A 19,421-nucleotide genomic window follows, 5' to 3' on the forward strand; every position below is an offset into this window, starting at 1 on the left:
AGTGACACTAATATTTAACTTGAGAAATGTCGCTATAGACAAAGAACCAACATAATAAAATTTCAGAGAAATATGGACATGCTTTTAACGCTAATCATTGAACATTTTCTTGCTGACTTTTGTGTTTAAGCCATAATTTGCATTAAAAAAGATCAATCATTTTGTTTGCACTGTGTGTAAATAGCCTACATATGATGTTAACAGCATGTAGTTAAACTGTTTGTGGTGGTTAGTGAATTTATCCTCTACTTCTATAATTAAGTACTAATAATTCATTTAAAATTAAAAGTATTTATTAAATCTACTAAAAGCACATGTGTAGGCTATATACTGTACTAGCATGTATTGTGAAAAGCTTAGAGTCCAGTTGTGTGTTCATCTAGAAAATTCTCATCTTTAAGATAGCAATGTATGTGTGATGCATTTTGTACCCATTTCCCATTCTTTTTTCTGGTTTTAGGCTCTGTATCTTCAGTGGCCTCCAGTTTTTCTGGGTCTTTCCTACGAGAACGTTCTTCAGTTGCTTCCATTGTACTGGCTTGGTCACCCTGCATCTTCTCCAGCTGCTGGTTGTTTCGCTGCTTCTTGGATTTGCTCTTTCCATGGCTGTTACCTTCATTCTTCTCCTTCTTCTTCTCCTTCTTTGTCTTCTTGCCACTAGAAAGAATAGCATCCTCAGATTCAGTGCTGTTCTTCTCATCCTGTTGATCACTCTTCTCTTTTTCATTGACATTCTCAGAGTCTTGTAAAGGCTCATCTTGGGTTTGTTCTGCTGGCACGTCCTGTTCTTCTGCAATGTCCTCAGAGTCAGTGTTGGATTGCTGAGAATCATAGTCCACTGTGACTGTGGGAATCACATCTTCAGCTGTTTCCTCCATCTCTTTTTCCTTAGTGTTGATGGTTGAAGCTTTGACCTCCTCCAGCTTGGTGGGTAGTGGTTGTGAAGCATCACGGTCAGCTGCATAGTCCAAATCCATTGGTATCTCTGACTCAGTACTGCTGTCGGTCTCATTTGCATCCTCTACCTTGTTCTCACCTTCTCTTTTTTCAGGTCCATCTTTATTCTTCATTGTAGATTCTCCATCTTTCTTTCCCTCCTCCTCCATCTCCTTCATTTCTTTATCTTTTTTTGGACCGTCATCATCTTCATCCTCCTCCACAGCTTCATCTACCTCCTCAGGGACCTGCAGGAGCTGAGACAGTGCCTCCTCACTCAGGAGCAAAGGTGTATTCTTCTCACCTTCCTCTGAACCTTCAAGCTCTTCTGCCCCTGGTTGCTTCATCTCTACACGGCTCTCATTCTCCTCACCCTCTGGGTCCTGTGTGCTGGACTCAAAAAGTGGACTCAAAAAAACTCCATCATTACTGTCATGACGCTTCACTGACTCTGGCTTAAAAAAAAAATAGGAAAAAGTAAAATAATTATTATTATTTTATGAATATTTTTTTATTTTGTTCTTAAAACGCCTACATGCAAGCAACATATAACAGACTTACAATTTTGAAGCAAGCAAATTATATATCCTGGATTAATTTATAAAACAAAAATTGAAATATTTTGATTTAATTGGTGTTCTTTAACAAATCACCTGAGTGAATAATTCAATGACTTTCTCATACAGACTTCAGTTGTTGTTTCTGAATGAATCAAAGTTGTTTTTGAACAATCAATTTTTTAAACATTTTCTATATAATATAATAATAACATGTATATTTAAAACGTAAAATATATAATTGTATATAATTTATAAATATTAAAAATATAGGCACATGGCTGAAAAATTACTTGAAAACTATAGGAGACACAATTTAATGCAGAGGTATATGTAAAATCATTTTTCAGAGGTCTACGATTTTAATACCTGCTCTTTTGGAGTTGGGTAGTGTTTGACATGCTGATTTTTTACATGAGGCTTACTTTGTACCTAAAAAAAGAGATGGATAGATGGATGGATAGATAGATAGATGGATAGATAGACAGATAGACAGATAGATAGATGATAGGTTAATGTTAAGCTGTCAAATATCTCAACAGGTAGCAATAAGTAGGACAGTATAATACCATGCTGAAGTTTCTTTATGAAAATGTACATTTTTCAGCACAGAGTTTGAACAGATGAGGCACACATTAAACATTAACATGCATACATTAAGTGACATACAGCGAAGTATGGTGACCCATACTCGGAATTCGTATTATCTCTGCATTTAACCCATCCAAAGTGCACACACACAGCAGTGAACACACACACACCGTGAACACACACCCGGAGCAGTGGGCAGCCATTTATGCTGTGGCGCCCGGGGAGGTTCGGTGCCTTACTACCAGTCGTGGTATTGAGGGTGGAGAGAGTGCTGGACATTCACTTCCCCCACCTACAATTCCTGCCGGCCTGAGACTTTGGATTACAAGTCCGACTCTCTAACCATTAGGCCACGACTTCCCACGACTTCATTAATGCACACGATGTTCACTGCTTTGTTTACCCAGACAACAATCTTGTTTCAGCTGCACGACTCATACCAACATGAAATTACATTGCTGTGTAATCCTTCCAACTCAATTGTTTGAGATTACCTATGGCTAACCGCTCTGTTGTAATTTCCTGGAGGAATAGAGATATTTTGCCAGTGAAGTATTGCCTTTCTATTTCCTGATAAGTAGCTAATGTTGAGAGTCCATTTACATTACATTCTCGAAGCTGAACTGAAAAACATTCCTCGGTCTTAAGATTTATGCAAGGCATTTTGTCATTTTAAATCTACACAATTATCCTTTCACCAGCCATGGGACTGTGGGATTGATTTACTGCCCAGCAGAACTCCATTTAAGAGTTAGTCTACTCCCATTCCAATCCCAAGAGTAAGGCAATGGAATAATATATAGCCATGTTTGTGATTAGCTGTGTCAAACCCTCTCTGTTGGCCCGGCTCATATATTACAACAGATTTCATTACAGCTTACAATGTTCCCGCTGATTTATCTACCCACTTGATAACATTTGATTGACTCTCTAAAAGCTCCTTGTCTCAAATTCCCAGCATGCATATTTCTCATTGCTTGCGTTTTGAACTTTATTCTTCTTGGAAACGTCTTTTGGGTTGGTGTCTGATTCCATCTGGTTCTTTGACCATTGAACATGATTGTGGGCTTGTAGAAAGAAAAAAAAAATTGCTGAATATTTGGAGATTTTACTTACATATGCAGCCAGTGCTGAGACCAAAAAGCAGAAGAGAAACAGGTCTTTCTTCATCTCTAGAAAAAAACAAAATCAACAATCATTTGTATGGATGTCAGCAGAGTCCTGTGTCCTACCTTAAAACTTCCTGAAAAACTTGAAGTGACACGATGTCCCCATTCTCTATTCTTTCTATCTAAGAATTCTGCTATTCTGCCCTCTGGGCCGTTCTCACACAGGGTTCAGAGTTCTCCATCTGTATGCTGGACGTACTCCTGCCATGACACCCCAGCATAAATCAGCCGCCTCAGTTGTCGTGGTAACAGGGCCCAGGAGATGAGCCCCGCTCAAAAGTCACATTCAAAGTCCGGAGGGGCAAAGCAAACATCAGAAGCTACTAGACTGGAAAAAGAGTCGACTAAGTACACAAGCTTTTTGCTTCCTGCACAGAGACAATGTACCCATTATTGGCCACGTTGATGTGGACAATGACTGGGGTGCAACGGCATGAAGATACTGCGTGCCAAAAGATGATATATAACTTTTCATTATTAAATTATTTTAATACTTATGTTTTCTTTTTGTTTTAAAAATGCACAGCAAATTTACAACAATGACTTAAATTCCGCGTACATATTCTAATTCCTGATTATTTATCATGAAAGCTACTTTCAGAAAACAAACTTTGAATAAAAAGATTAAACTTGTAATAGAAGAATCTCCAGCAATTAAAAATTGCTAATAAATGAAAAAATACATTGTTATTGATGACACCAACAAGATATGCATCATCATTTTTTGCATTTCATTTTATTTCTGTTAACCTTAACTATTATTGCAGAAATGATCATTTAATTAATTCTCTTAACTAGAAATTGAAATTTGAAACTTACCTGAGCTGTGATGTAGCCGATAAAAGGGGAGGAATTTGGAGTCACAGAGAGTCACCGAGAAGCAGTCAGTCAAAGTTCCTCTCACTCCTTTCTGCCTCCCCCTCAGCACTGTACATCAGATTCCCTTCATCTGCACCCGGCCATTCAAAGAGACACAACTAACTGAAGCTTCGGTGGGGGGTGGGGAGAAGAACAGAGCAATGAAGAGTCACTCCAAAACACACCGTTACAATTTAACCTCACTCAAACATTAAAAACGTATTTAATGTTTCCAGTGTATAAGCATTTTTGCATCATTAAACATTTTATTTTAACAAATTAGTTATGCCTATATTTTCTAAAAACATGTAATACATCAATGTGGAAAACAAAGAGACCTCTTGGTGCTTGGTAGATTTTCAGATCTTGATCTTGACATTCAAAGCTAAAAGCAGATATTAAAAGCCACCTGTAGATGGCGCTCAGTGTTTTTGCAGACCTTGAATCTTTGCCAACTGGCTGCCACCAGATCATTTTATTGACTGTGCACCTATTTTGGTTACACAGTATCCAGTTCATTTGGGTTTATTTAAAATAAAACATCTATCTATCCATCCATATATATTATAATTTGATTTTTCTTTTTTAATTTTGTATATATATATATATATATATATATATATATATATATATATATATATATATATATATATATATATATATATATATATATATATATATATATATATATATATATATATATATATATATATATATATATATATACATACATACACACACACATACTTATACAGGTGCATCTCAATGAATTAGAATGTTGTGGAAAAGTTCATTTATTTCAGTAATTGAACTCAAATTGTTAAATAAATTCAATGCACACAGACTGAAGTAGTTTAAGTCTTTTGTTCTTTTAATTGTATTGATTTTGGCTCACATTTAACAAAAACCCACACAGTAAATTTCCCAGTGCTAAATAAACACCGCTTGGTGTACAAAAAGTACTCAGCACTGCTGAGGTGGTATGGAAGCCCAGGTTGCTTTGATAAAGGCCTTCAGGTCATCTGCATTGTTGGGTCTGGTGTCTCTCATCTTCCTCTTGACAATACCCCATAGATTCTCTATGGGGTTCAGGTGAGGCGAGTTTGCTGGCCAATCAAGCACAGTAACACCATGGTCATTGAACCAGTTTTTGGTACCTTTGGCAGTGTGGGCATGTGCCAAGTCCTGCTGGAAAATGAAATCAGCATCTCCATAAAGCTTGTCAGCAGGAGGAAGCATGAAGTGCTCTAAAATTTCCTGGTAGATGGCTGCGTTGACTGTGGACTTCAGAAAACACAGTGGACCAACACCAGCAGATGACATGGCAGCCCAAATCATCACTGACTGTGGAAACTTCACACTGGACTTCAAGCAACATGGATTCTGTGCCTCTCCACTCTTCCTTCAGACTCTGGGACCTTGATTTCCAAATTAAATGTAAAATTTACTTTCATCTGAAAAGAGGACTTTGGACCACTGAGCAACAGTCCAGTTCTTTTTCTCCACAGCCCAGGTAAGACGCTTCTGACGTTGTCTCTGGTTCAGAAGTGGCTTGGTAGCCCTTTTCCTGAAGACGTCTGAGCGTGGTGACTCTTGATGCACTGACTCCAGCTTCAGTTCACTCCTTGTGAAGCTCTCACAAGTGTTTGAATCAGCTTTGCTTGACAGTATTCAAGCTCGCAGTCATCACTGTTGCTTGTGCACCTTTTCCTACCCAAATTCTTCCTTCCAGTCAACTTTGCATTTAATATGCTTTGATACAGCACTCTATAAACAGCCACACTTTTCAGTTATGACCCTCTGTGACTTATCCTCTTTGTGGAGGGCGTCAATGTTCGTCTTCTGGACCATTGCCAAGTCAGCAGTCTTCTCCATTATTGTGGTTTCAAAGAACAAGAGATACCCGGAATTTATACTGTAGGGATGGCCATTTATTGAAACTCAAATATAAATATTCTAATATTTTGAGATACTGATTTTTGACTTTCGTGAGCTGTAAGCTCTAATCATCAAAATTAAAACAAAAAAAAACTTGAAATGTTTTACTTTACATGCAATGAATCTAAAATATATGATAGTTTCACTTTTTGAAATAACTTACATGAAAAATGAACTTTTCCACAACATTCTAATTTATTGAGATGCACCTGTGTATGTATGTATGTATGTATGTATGTATGTATGTATGTATGTATGTATGTATGTATGTATGTATATATGTATATATATATATATATATATATATATATATATATATATATATATATATATATATATACACATATATATACATATATATACACACATATACAGTGGGTACGGAAAGTATTCAGACCCCTTACATTTTTCACTCTTTGTTATATTGCAGCCATTTGCTAAAATCATTTAAGTTCATTTTTTTCCTCAATGTACACACAGCACCCCATATTGACAGAAAAACACAGAATTGTTGACATTTTGCAGATTTATTAAAAAGAAAAACTGAAATATCACATGGTCCTAAGTATTCAGACCCTTTGCTGTGACACTCATATATTTAACTCAGGTGCTGTCCATTTCTTCTGATCATCCTTGAGATGGTTCTACACCTTCATTTGAGTCCAGCTGTGTTTGATTATACTGATTGGACTTGATTAGGAAAGCCACACACCTGTCTATATAAGACCTTACAGCTCACAGTGCATGTCAGAGCAAATGAGAATCATGAGGTCAAAGGAACTGCCTGAAGAGCTCAGAGACAGAATTGTGGCAAGGCACAGATCTGGCCAAGGTTACAAAAAATTTCTGCTGCACTTAAGGTTCCTAAGAGCACAGTGGCCTCCATAATCCTTAAATGGAAGGCGTTTGGGACGACCAGAACCCTTCCTAGAGCTGGCCGTCCGGCCAAACTGAGCTATCGGGGAGAAGAGCCTTGGTGAGAGAGGTAAAGAAGAACCCAAAGATCACTGTGGCTGAGCTCCAGAGATGCAGTCGGGAGATGGGAGAAAGTTGTAGAAAGTCAACCATCACTGCAGCCCTCCACCAGTCGGGGCTTTATGGCAGAGTGGCCCGACGGAAGCCTCTCCTCAGTGCAAGACACATGAAAGCCCGCATGGAGTTTGCTAAAAACACCTGAATAAGATTCTCTGGTCTGATGAGACCAAGATAGAACTTTGGCCTTAATTCTAAGCGGTATGTGTGGAGAAAACCAGGCACTGCTCATCACCTGTCCAATACAGTCCCAACAGTGAAGCATGGTGGTGGCAGCATCATGCTGCGGGGTGTTTTCAGCTGCAGGGACAGGACGACTGGTTGCAATCGAGGGAAAGATGAATGCGGCCAAGTACAGGGATATCCTGGACGAAAACCTTCTCCAGAGTGCTCAGGACCTCAGACTGGGCAAGGTTTACCTTCCAACAAGACAATGACCCTAAGCACACAGCTAAAATAACGAAGGAGTGGCTTCACAACAACTCCGTGACTGTTCTTGAATGGCCCAGCCAGAGCCCTGACTTAAACCCAATTGAGCATCTCTGGAGAGACCTAAAATGGCTGTCCACCAACGTTTACCATCCAACCTGACAGAACTGGAGAGGATCTGCAAGGAGGAATGGCAGAGGATCCCCAAATCCAGGTGTGAAAAACTTGTTGCATCTTTCCCAAAAAGACTATGGCTGTATTAGATCAAAAGGGTGCTTTTACTAAATACTGAGCAAAGGGTCTGAATACTTAGGACCATGTGATATTTCAGTTTTTCTTTTTTAATAAATCTGCAAAAATGTCAACAATTCTGTGTTTTTCTATCAATATGGGGTGCTGTGTGTACATTAATGAGGAAAAAAAAAACTTAAATGATTTTAGCAAATGTCTGCAATATAACAGAGTGAAAAATTTAAGGGGGTCTGAATACTTTCCATACCCACTGTATGTATGCATGTGTGTGTGTATATGTACTGTATATGGGTAACACTTTACAATAAGGTTCATTAGTTAAAATAAACTAAGAATGAACTATACTTCTACATTTATTAATATTAGTTAATGTTAATTTAAGATGTTAATGTTAATTTCAAATTTACTAAAAGTATTTTTTTTTTTTTTTTGGACTTTATTTTTTTCAAACATGTTTAGACAAAAAAAGTTCAAACAATTATATAATGATGTATTTTCTTTCCCCACCCTGTTCCACAACCTTAAATTAACAGAAAGTGGAAAAATAATAAATAATCAAATAGCCAAACAACCAAATAAATAATTATATGAATAAATGATTAACAATATTAACAGTGCTTACTATGCAAAATAGCAGGATACATTTAAATATTTTATCATCAAACAGATATATCAAAGTCAATTTTGTTAACAAATGTAAATAAGTGTTCACACACACAAAAAAAAGGGGGGGGGGGGGCTACTCAATAGTCTTTCTGTGTAGATATATACGTAAGCATGACATAACCAAGTATATTAAAATCAGATGTCCTTTCTAAAACTTTAGTTCTATAGATTAGAAGGTAGGGTCTTCATCTTTTCAAAATATATAATCACAGGTTTCCAAATGTTATAAAATTTGGATGTACTAATGCATTATTAAATTCACAAGCTGTTTGCTAACATTAGTTAATGCACTGTGAACTAACATGAACAAACAATGAATTATTGTATTTTTATTAACTAACATTAACAAAGATTACTAAATAGTGTAATAAATGTATTGTTTGTTCATGTTAGTTAATACATTAACTAACGTTAACAAATGACACCTTATTGTAAAGTGTTTCCTGTATATGTATATGTGTGTCTACTACTACTACTAATAAAAATATTACTCTGTTTCTTTATTTTGAGCTCTTGAATATTAGACCCTTTCTCTCTCACAACTACCCTTTCCATATCCACCTTTTATCAGGAAATGTAATTATAACTGCAAGCAAATTCCACTCAAATTGTGAGAGCTGAATATTCATTAGTGAACCACAATGCATTGTTTTACATTTCCTCTAAGCCAGTGGTTCTCAAACCTGTCCTGGAGTACCCCCAGCCCTGCACATTTTGTATGTCTCCCTCATCTATCACACCTGCTTCAACTCATCAGCTCATTAGTGGAGACTGCAAGACCTGAAGTGGGTGCGTCAAATATAGGGAGACATACAAAATGTGCAGTGCTGGGGGTACTTCATGGAGAGGTTTGAGAACCACTGCTCTATGCCATTATCAGTAAACAACTCTGTGCGCTGCTATATGTGGGTTTTCGGGTACACTGCAAAGATTATGAGTATGATTGTGAGGAATGTTTGTAAAATGGAAATATTCCATTCTTCACCAACACACACACAGAGACACAAAGAAAAAAAGTAGCACTCCAAATATGGAGCTCCAGGAAGTGGTGACAAAAAAAAAAAAACCTGCCTGTGTTGGGACAAGTTTATATAGCAATATTTATATAAGCAAGCTATCATAAAGGAAGTAAGCCGTGTTGTTTTCAACATTTTATATCCATAATAAACTTATAGAATTTAAATAAGGTATATACATACTGATTGTCTTTGAAAAAAATAAAAAATAAAGCTCCGTGTTGGAATGCTCTCATTATGGACTTCCTGTCCCAGTGTGGGATTAGACAGTACTCTTACTCAGTATTTAGAGGCCACACACCCTATAGTTTAGCATCTTAAAATAGACATGTACAGGAGAGGAAGTTTGGGTGAGCGTGCACTGTAGTGTGTGTCATTGCATTATGTAAACATTCTTACTGTGGCACTCTCATTTTCTTGTATATTCCAGCTCCAGTTAATGTGCCCCCACAGTAATCTGAGTGTTGGCGAGCAGGAAGTGATGCTGTTACCTTAATGAAGAGTCAGCCTGTTAAATAGCGCTTTCTCTAGACATACCATTAAATCCAGTCTTTAGCTTTAGCTATAAACACTCTCTGTAAAGTACTCTCGTTCATTTACTCGATCTCTTCTGCTTTCTTGGACTTTGCATTCGGACTAAGAGAAGAGAAAGGTAAGGTTTTCATACCTACCCAATGCATGAATTTTAAGCAGAAACATTTAAAGAAATGTTAAAATATAATAAATTATATATGGCTTTTTATTCTTCAGATTTTATATTTCAGAATGAAACCTGCCATATTGATTCTCTGTCTGCTGGGAGCAGCCTATGCTAATCCAGTGAGTACTACAGTGAATAAACTTTTAATATTCTTCTGTCTTTCCATACATTTCAAAGAGTGACAATTATTTTTTTTTCTTGAATTATCACACAGATCTTGCATAAAATGGCTATGGAGATGATTCAACATGCATCCAACTCTGTAAGTGACTCTCAGATTATTTTAAAGAAACTTTGTGGTAATTAAAAAAAAAAACAAGTTTTAGATAATGCTGTTCTTATAATCTTTTATATTCCACAGTCGGAAAGCTCTTCGATATCTGAATCCTCCGACCAGAGTAATACCTCAGAAACTTCAGATGAGGTGAGCTTTGAGTCAAATTTCATATCATATATACAAAAATAAACTTAAATGTGCATCTAGAAGGAGGGACAACTGTGTGTTTTCAATGTTTATCCAAAAACAGATTTCCTGAAAAAAAAAAAAAAGTGATCAGTAAGTTATGGATTTGCACATTGCAGGGTTGAAAGGAATTGCACAGCCAATTTGATAATTAAAAATTTAAGACAGCAACTGAACTTAAGTTTAGTTTTTTTAAGTTGAAACAGTTGGGAATTTTTTACAGCGAGGAGAACCTTTTAATGTTCTTATCTCAAGAATATCCAACTATAATATCCTATTATATATATATATATATATAAAATATATAGTTAAAATTAAAAGGTTCTCCTCACTGTAAAAAATTATATATATATATATAAATGCAACATACATGCATTATTTATTTATTCATTCATTTATTTATTTGTAGAAGTCTAAGGTAACTGTCTCCGACAGCAATGTAAGTGCAAAGACCATTATGTCAACAAATCTAATGAGAAAATATTTAAATCTATTTCTGTTAATAAAATAGGCTCACTTCACTTTCTCTGTTTTCTTGATAGAGCTCAGAATCAACTGAATCGGACTCAAATGAACCGGTATAACTAAAAATTACTTTTCACAAATTTGCAAAATCACTAGATCAATATGACCGCAAATGTCTTACCATGTTTGTTTATATATATTTTGTTTCAAGATGTCTAGTGAAAGCCATTCTGTGGAAAGTCTGGTAAGTTACTTTGCCTTAATACAACCTAAAACTCATGCTCTAAAGCGTATTGATTGCAGAGAAATTAATTTCCTGTTTATACTCTCCCACGTTCCGTCATCTGTGCTTATCTAGATTGGAAAAAGTGAGACTGCACTGACATCAGATAACACTCAAAGCAGTAAAGAGAACGTTCGTAGGGTAAGAAATGTCCAATTTCATGCATCATACAACATGTGTGGTTACACAGGAATAATGACCATCATAATGCATTCATACAGGGCTGGATCTACACCCTCAAATGGGTCCATAAGGACAACAATGCCATTGCGCAAGCAACCAGCCAGCCAGAAGAGAATGACATCAAATCCACTAGTGATGGATCAAAAAAAAGTGAAAGCAGTGAATCAAGTGAAAGCCAGGAAATGGTTGTTCTGAACACAAAGGAAGAGGATAACGGTGCCGACACAAGTGAAAGCACTGAAAACAGTTATATTGTTGATGGTACCGAGTACAGTACCAGCAATAGCAGCAGCAGCAGCAGCAGTAGCAGCAGTGAAAGCACCGAGTCCAAAAACAGTGCAGCGGACAGCGAAAGTCGCTCAACTGAGTGCCAGCCAGGGGCTGACAGCCAAGAATGTGACAGCGAGGAAGACTTTCCTCAGGATATCGGTGATGATGGTGCAACCGACCCTTTCAATGGCATCCTAATGCCTGATGTCACTGAGCCCTAGCAGCAGTTTAAGACATCATTTTATGACTCAATGCTCTGATATCTGCAAGTGGAAATCCCAGGAATATATTAAAATGGGAATGTTCTAATTAAGGAAAATATTTAAAGGAGGTTATGTAAGGAAATTTACATAATATAAACCATTAAATAAATGTTAATAATACTGGGTTTTTTTTAAGGTACCTCAGTCTGTTTTTAATTTAAAATCACACATATTGTAGGCATAGTTTGATATTTTTGTTTTATAATATTTGCTTTTTATTACTGGATATCTCTGGAGCTGAAGTTGTGTGCAGTATTTTTATATAGATTTTGTAGTCATTTATTTATACTGTTGGTATTAACCATTTTCAAATAAAGTAAAGAAAAAGTCAAGCACTGCATGAGTACTGTATTTCCCAGGAATTCTTAATGCTAAAAAGTTGCATATGCAAGCACCATACATTCCTAAAATGAAAGGGTTGCCCTAATGCAATCCAAGAGTAATTACCAACTTCATTGCCTATAATTTTACAGATTTAGTTCATACCTTCGCACAAGCATGCCTAAACAATAAAAATGTGTTTAGAGAGCTGAAATGGCTGTTGTGTAACATCAAGCTATGAAAGAGCACTTTCAGCAGTAAGGAATATTGCAACAATTATGTGTGTGTGTGTCTGCGATTGACTTATTTACAAGTAATATATCATGTCTGTCAAACGCATGTCATTGCTGTTTTGATACCACAAGATGGTGGCAAACTTTAAAGAACAGTGGTGGGGTTTCCCTAGGCAGAACATCATGAACTCACACAAACATTACATGCTGAGCGGGACTTTCTGCCGTTTCATGTGTGCTGCTTTTGGCAGAGGGATAAAGATTCCTTACGCTAAGAATGGGGGTTTAGACATTGTAAGTTTGTTAATTACTGTATAATTAAAATGACTGTTTTATGGTTCAGTCTTCAGATAACAGACTAAGCACCATTGGCTTTCATTGTCTAGACAATTGACACAGTTTGATCCAAGATAATGGCAGGCATTATCCATTATGACAAGAAGTTTAAATAATGGGTTTTTAGAGACTGCAATATATTGTGTGTAAGAATTTGCCAGATTCCCCAGTTTAAAAAGACAATATAAAATTGTCAGACGCTATTTTCCCAGCGTTTACGGTTAGCTGTTCAGCTGCCAATATATTATATGGTACAATAAAATTAAACAATACTCATTTTGTATGTGCTCAATATGTGTGCTGAATATCATCACTCATTTCGCACCACATCATTGTCAAATTGTTTTGGGGTAAGAAAGCAACATGTAGGCTAAAATCTGCAGCATAATCTCTGTCTGTCTCTGTGTGTGTGTGTGTGTGTGTGTGTGTGTGTGTGTGTGTGTGTGTGTGTGTGTTTGTGTTTGTGTTTGTTTACATTGTAGGCTAAGAAATGTTCGTGAACTGTAGACTAATTAAAAGAATCGTCAACACAAAAATGAAGATTCATAATTTACGCCCATTCCAAACTTGTATGAGTTTGGAATAATGGAACATAAAGAAGATATTTTGAAGAATATTGGTAACCAAGCAGTTTCAGTTCCATTTGCTTTCACAGTAGGCTATGGACAAAAAATACAAATGGAAGTCAAAGGGAACCAAAACTGTTTGGTTACCAACATTCTTCCTTTGTGTTCTGCAGAAGGAAGGTGGCAAAGTTTGGAAAGACATGAGGGTGAAAAAAAAAAACGATTCTTCATGTTTGGGTGGACTATCCCTTTAAAAAATGTGAAGAAAATGTTTTACTTTGCCCTACTTTCTTCAGATTCATACCTCTTAACTTCATCAAAAGTCGATGTCTTTCTGAAAGCCACCTGTCCCAATGAGCCAAGTTCAACGCGCTCTAAATAAGGGACTTTATGTGTTAAAGTCCCATTACACTGTTTTTACTCTGGCCGTGAGCGACAAGGACAAACTAGGAAACGGTCTACTCTAGTTCACCGCGTCGCGTCGCGTCACTGGAAGCGTAGGCTGCGAAGTACAGGTCGCGCGCGCACGCACCAGGCGGCGTCAAACTGAACTGTGATCTTCCTAAACCTGATATTACACCGAGGAGAGCGGCAACTGTCTCTAAAAACGTGTAAAATCTCAATTAAACCACACACGACTCGACCATTAACTCTTGTGATGCCAAAAGAGGGGCTGTTACCGAACTATTTTTCGACGTTTAATGTGAAGTACGAGAAAAAATATACCCAATTTGAGATGGGGAAGTCCCAGCAAGGAAATCCCCTCTTCATAAGATAATTTCGAAATTGAGTGAGGCTCTCACAGGCTGAAGCTTTCTGCCTTTGGTCTACAGCAGACGCATGTATTAAGCCTATGACACTCAAACCTGTGCAATCTATGGGAAAATCGAACTTTATGTATTGGTTTTAACGCGCGAGCGGATTGTTCAGCATGGATGAGATAAAGAGGGAGAACGACGCGCTGAGGGCGAAGTTGCGCAGCTGCTCTACACTCAACACATTTTACCACGAAACACAACAAGAAATTGCTCGTTTAAATCAATTGGTCACCTCCAAGGACGGAATTATTGCCGATTTGAAGGCAAGACTGGGGAAGTATGAGAAAACAGTGGTCATAGAGGGAGAGGAGCCCTATATTGTAGGGCCGTCGAAATCTCTCATCGAGAGTTTGTGTAAGGAAATCTGCAAATTAAAGCAAAAACTCAAGGAGTCAGAGGCGGACGCCGCCCAGAGATTGGAAACCAGTAAAACAGTAAGTTAAAACACATTTTTCATTTGTCTTCCTGCTTCTCCTATGCATCACCTACAAGATGTCAAGTTGATTGTTTTTCTTTGTACATCTTTCCAGCTAAAGCATTGTAAACATTCTTTGTAAAATACTAGAATTCCTTGAATCAAGAAAACATGATATAATAATAATAATAATAATAATAATATAAGAGCTTTATCCAGCCTACAATGATTTGGTGGTCCTAACTGATGGTCTACTAGTCTCACCATCTGAAAAGTGCCCAAAACCCTTCTAAAACAGACCAGCCTGATTAACTAAGAGCAGCAAACTAATTTACAGTGGTAATTTTCAGTTTATGAGCATACATTTGTTCAGTAACACATGAACACTTCACAGTATATGCATTAGTTGTGGAGAGACAAGTGAATTTCTTTTTCACGTTCACCTGTCAAGAAATGGGCATGAAAAAGTCTCCTGACTGTTTGCTTGTTCCAGGAGATCCAGAGGTTGCAAGAAAAGTTGAAGGAGAAGGATCAAGAGCTGGAGACCATCAGGGAAAGGCCTGACCAGGAGAAAGAACGGGAGATCCAGCGACTGCGCTCCACCTTGGCCGAAAGCGATCGGACACAGGCCACCAGGGCCGTCCTTTGCAACTCTCTCGCTGAAGAAGCCGAGCAGTGGAGGGCACAGCTGGGGGCCACCGTGCAGGTGTGCCAGGAGCTTCTGGGGCGGCTGGAGAAAGAGAAAAGCAAGACAGCCATGACGGATCAGAGAACTCAAGCAAATGAGGTGTGTTGGGGAAACTATCGGCATTCTACAACATCTGGATCACATTTAAAACACTTTATTTAACAACTATATTTGACCTTGCTTTTTGTATCTTCATCAGACAAAAGATTCCCCTGAAGTTCCCCATCTAAATGTCATCATCAGCAAGTTAGAAGAAGAGAACGACCAGCTTAAAAAAAGAGTTGCATATGTAAGGCTCACATGATGGAACCGTTATTTGATCATCACCCACTGACATTTGTTTTAGCTGTTTCATTTGCAGAAAATGTCACTCAGTACCTTTTATGGAAAGACAAAATGTAAAATATTCTTGGAAAATGTCATGTCATTTTTATCTATTCACATCATAAATACATGCCTTTGTTCCATCTCAGGTGGAAAGTTTAAACTCAAAGTGGCAGAAGTACGACTCCAGTAGAGAGGAATACGTGAGGGGTTTGTGTCAGAAGTTGAAAGAGTCAAACGGTCTGGCATCCGCAGGACCGACCCTGACCCAAACTCCGGCTGCGGGCAACGTGGCTTTGTTCCAGCAGGAGATCACGCGGCTCAACGGCCTCCTGCAGGACAAGATGATGGAGTGCGAGAGACTCAGCAGAGAGAGGGATGACAGTAAAAGAAGAGACCAGGAGTGCATTCAGATGCTTGAGCAGCAGGTCTTTATCATTATTTTGAATTCCTTTAAAACAGGAAGTCATTGTATTTTTGTCACAACAAAGATGAGAAGTAGTTTTGTTTGGCATGCTGCCCATAAACCAAAAGCCTTCCTTGTTCTCCTGTAGGTTTTGGCCTATGTTGAGGATTTCAAATCGGAGAGGGCAGACCGAGAAAGGGCTCAGGGTAAAATCCTGGACCTTCAAGATGAAGTTGGGAGACTTCAATTGCAAATACGCACACAGGCAAGTCTCATTAAAAAAAAGCCTCATTAAAAGAATGAAATTCTTGAAAAGATAATTATGCCTTTTTAAAATGGCAAGGCAAGGTTAATTTAGGCTGTAAAATGCCACGTGGTGTACTTAAATTCTATATTATCTCAATTTTTTTAATAATTAAAAAATAAAATCCTACAAAATAACTCGACCAGCATGATATATGAAAAAGTATGGTAAAAAAAATTATAATTATATATATGTTGCATTGAAAAATGAATGTGAGCGTGCAGTCAAACATGGATGGGCAGGGTTTAAGTGGACTAAATTATTCGAGAAGTCTGGAAAATATCACCAAAGAGAATTCTGTCATGGCAACATAATGGGGTCAAAAAGAAAATAAAGAAAAATACATGGATGATTTGTGACAATAACATACTTACAAAATAGATTTTCCCTTTTTAAATCACACTGCAAGAAGTGGCAACCTGCATTTTTACACGATTTAACCCATAAATAGTAGTTTTGGTGGTATAATTTAATGTGTTTAGGTAGATTCAGCTATATTAAATTCGACTTTTAGGTCACCACTTTTTTCAGTGCAACCCGACCAGCATGAGACTTTAAAATGTAAATCCCTTTAAATAACATGCTTTGTTTCTTCATTGTTCAGAGCGTCCAAGATGCCTCATCCTCACGGCGACTTCACATGAGCCTAAAAAAAGTTCCCCACCGACAGACGGACACTGCCGAACCACAAAGAAACAGTCCCCCAGAAACAAGCTCAAAAAGGACTATCAGTACCACGGCACCACAGGGAGCCGCTGAACTGCAGTGCCCTCGCTGTCTCACCACGTATGACGACGAGCACGCGACCGAATACCTAAACCACTGGGACGAGTGTGCCAAGCTGTGAGTCTCTCACCTCACTGACTTTTCACAGGGCACAAAAAGCACTGAGGACAGAATCACTACAAGCTTGCAGACTATGGGATGTTTGACAGGGTGTTGATGAAGGCAGGGGTACGTTTAAACAGGATGGAGTCGAAGGAAGAGCTTCTTTTCAGGGGTTATTTGGCTTGGCTTTTCGATTGTGGGCTTGGTTGATGTTTAGAAGGTCGCTTGTGGCATAGGACTCAAGATATGACTTTGGGTTGGCCATTCCTAGTCCAAAGGCTTATTTACATGGCTGTCATTGAACACAGATGGTTTGGTTATGAAAAGTTATTCAATCTGAAGAATTTGTGGTTTATAAGTCACAGGGTTGTGTCACTTGTTTGGTTTTATGGTTTTCAGCATGGTACATTTTGTTTCAAGAGTATCAATCAAATTTTGCTTAATACTGTATTGCAGATCTGTGTATAAATCAGATGGATCGTAAAATTGGTATCATATACCTCACCAAAATGTATTCTCTTTATCAGATGGTTTGCACTTTGCTATTTTAATTATTGCCAAATGCAGATGATAAAAGTACATAAACGTTTATATTTAATACATAAGCTTCTTTATTATTAGACTGTTGAATATAATTCATACTGTTTTTATGGTGGTGCTATTTGTAAAGATTATTGTTATATTTTTATAATTAATTTTTCGTCTATTTGTAAAATGTATTGTTATTATTTGCCTTTTGGCTTACATTTTAAATCAGAAATTTTAATTTGTAACAATATACAGAGCAGCACAGCGCACACTATTAATAATCTTTTGATAATCGACTTTCTGATTCATACACACACACACACACACATATATATATATATATATATACATGTGTGTGTGTTTGTAACGGACTAGATGCATTGTGTTTCTGTGTTGTACAAACACTATCATCACAGAATCTAAATTCATATATATATATATATATATATATATATATATATATCAATCAAACTTTATTTTCCGATTATAAATGTTAAAAGGCTCTGTCATATAACATGTCATTACATACTCTGAGTTTAAGGCACCTTTTGACTGTGAGGTACTTGCCATTCGATCCCCCTCTGCAGTTGAAAACATTCTAGTTTTAAGTAAGAGAGGAAGTTCCCTACATCCTGGTAAATTGAAACGTGAAATTTTCACGCCTCCTATTGCTGCACATTTGAACACTTTAACAGGGTTTTAAGGCACTAACAGCAAAAAATATTAATTGACAATAATATATCACAGAGACGCCAAACTAAGACAGAAAAATGTGATCACTATAGGAGGATTTATTTTTATAATAAAATATTTGCTCAAGGAGCCTTTTTGAAACTGCGTAATCTTGTTTGTGTCTGTGAGTGTTTGTACAGTCAAAGGTAATTTTTAGTAAGATATGGGAAACCAGACACTGAGAGAGTTAATGCTGGCTAGATCATGAGGCATAGTGTGTCATAAAGCATTAAACTCAAGTCCCATGGGATTTGAAAGTGTGTGTGTGTGTGTGCACAAGTGGTGGAAAGCCCCTTCCCAAGCACAACTGAATGGACAGGCTATAACTGCAGCAAATTCTCAGCTGTCCTGAGGCCTGGAAGTGAATAGAAGAAGAGAAGCAGGCGACTGTCGGGTAGAGGGATATAGCAGGACTGGCTATTTACAGGGGAGGAGGCTACAGGACCAAACAAGGCTAGTGTCTGTAACTGAAACTAGATGCATTGTGTTTCTGTGTTGTACAAACACTATCATCATGTTAAACATTATATACACATTTTGTACCAAGCTAAACTGCTGCTATAGTTTTTAGAGGCCAAAAACACATTATCCAAGCCATTATGAAAACGTGTGACAATTTAAAATACACTCTCCATTGGTGACCGTCTGGAAAAACCCTGTGCGCATTCATATGTGGTTTTGATATCAGGTCATGAATTTAGTTGATTTCATGGAGGGCTGTAGGGTGGATGTATTTTTGTAATCCAAAAGCTACAAATGAGTTAGCATTTTTGGTTAAATTCTTGAATTAAGGTCTGTGGTTAACAAGTGTAAGATTTTTTTTTTGTTGTTCTAGAACATAAAATACCTCA

The 19,421-nt window shown here is 37.4% G+C and overlaps 3 protein-coding genes across 7 annotated transcripts in view; 2 read left to right on the forward strand and 1 right to left on the reverse strand.

Annotated features, from left to right (window-relative positions):
- Nucleotides 1-19,421, reverse strand: part of sparcl1 (SPARC-like 1) — a 28,533-nt gene that overhangs the window by 4,024 nt on the left and 5,088 nt on the right. Inside the window, exons 1-5 of one of the 3 annotated variants that reach the window (XM_058758808.1) lie at nt 15,204-15,323; nt 4,073-4,240; nt 3,201-3,256; nt 1,863-1,925; nt 432-1,391 (exon numbers count right to left, since the gene is read on the reverse strand). In XM_058758808.1, coding sequence (XP_058614791.1) covers nt 432-1,391; nt 1,863-1,925; nt 3,201-3,254 — 1,077 coding nt within the window. In that variant the 5' untranslated portion in view covers nt 3,255-3,256; nt 4,073-4,240; nt 15,204-15,323. Of the gene's footprint in view, nt 1-431; nt 1,392-1,862; nt 1,926-3,200; nt 3,257-4,072; nt 4,241-13,831; nt 13,966-15,203; nt 15,324-19,421 lie in introns of those variants that run through there. The other 2 variants (XM_058758881.1, XM_058758725.1) reach the window with 2 other exon arrangements.
- scpp1 (secretory calcium-binding phosphoprotein 1) lies at nt 9,671-13,354 on the forward strand. 3 transcript variants are annotated; one of them, XM_058759174.1, is made up of 9 exons: nt 9,671-10,096; nt 10,195-10,263; nt 10,359-10,406; nt 10,506-10,568; nt 11,017-11,046; nt 11,150-11,185; nt 11,284-11,316; nt 11,431-11,496; nt 11,577-13,354. In XM_058759174.1, the coding sequence occupies exons 2-9, from the start codon at nt 10,210-10,212 to the stop codon at nt 12,027-12,029; spliced, it is 783 nt and encodes a 260-aa protein (XP_058615157.1). In that variant the 5' UTR covers nt 9,671-10,096; nt 10,195-10,209; the 3' UTR covers nt 12,030-13,354. The 3 variants fall into 3 exon arrangements, with proteins under 3 accessions (XP_058615157.1, XP_058615230.1, XP_058615073.1); XM_058759247.1 differs by having other exon boundaries at nt 10,209-10,263; XM_058759090.1 differs by having other exon boundaries at nt 9,671-10,263.
- tnip2 (TNFAIP3 interacting protein 2) lies at nt 14,451-18,661 on the forward strand. The gene is made up of 6 exons (XM_058758982.1): nt 14,451-14,779; nt 15,254-15,547; nt 15,648-15,737; nt 15,922-16,200; nt 16,327-16,443; nt 17,087-18,661. The coding sequence occupies exons 1-6, from the start codon at nt 14,459-14,461 to the stop codon at nt 17,327-17,329; spliced, it is 1,344 nt and encodes a 447-aa protein (XP_058614965.1). The 5' UTR covers nt 14,451-14,458; the 3' UTR covers nt 17,330-18,661.

Source organism: Onychostoma macrolepis, chromosome 01 (assembly GCF_012432095.1).
Source record: "Onychostoma macrolepis isolate SWU-2019 chromosome 01, ASM1243209v1, whole genome shotgun sequence".
NCBI classification, from domain to species: Eukaryota; Metazoa; Chordata; class Actinopteri; order Cypriniformes; family Cyprinidae; genus Onychostoma; species Onychostoma macrolepis.

Bases quoted from the DNA above. Each gene is read 5' to 3' on its own strand.
- scpp1 (XM_058759090.1), top strand. From the start codon at position 10,210: ATGAAACCTGCCATATTGATTCTCTGTCTGCTGGGAGCAGCCTATGCT. The intron at 10,264-10,358 runs GTGAGTACTACA...ATTATCACACAG, and splicing joins GAGCAGCCTATGCTAATCCA to ATCTTGCATAAAATGGCTAT. The intron at 10,569-11,016 runs GTGAGCTTTGAG...ATTTATTTGTAG, and splicing joins CCTCAGAAACTTCAGATGAG to AAGTCTAAGGTAACTGTCTC.
- tnip2 (XM_058758982.1), top strand. From the start codon at position 14,459: ATGGATGAGATAAAGAGGGAGAACGACGCGCTGAGGGCGAAGTTGCGC. The intron at 15,548-15,647 runs GTGTGTTGGGGA...TATCTTCATCAG, and splicing joins AGAGAACTCAAGCAAATGAG to ACAAAAGATTCCCCTGAAGT. The intron at 15,738-15,921 runs GTAAGGCTCACA...GTTCCATCTCAG, and splicing joins TTAAAAAAAGAGTTGCATAT to GTGGAAAGTTTAAACTCAAA.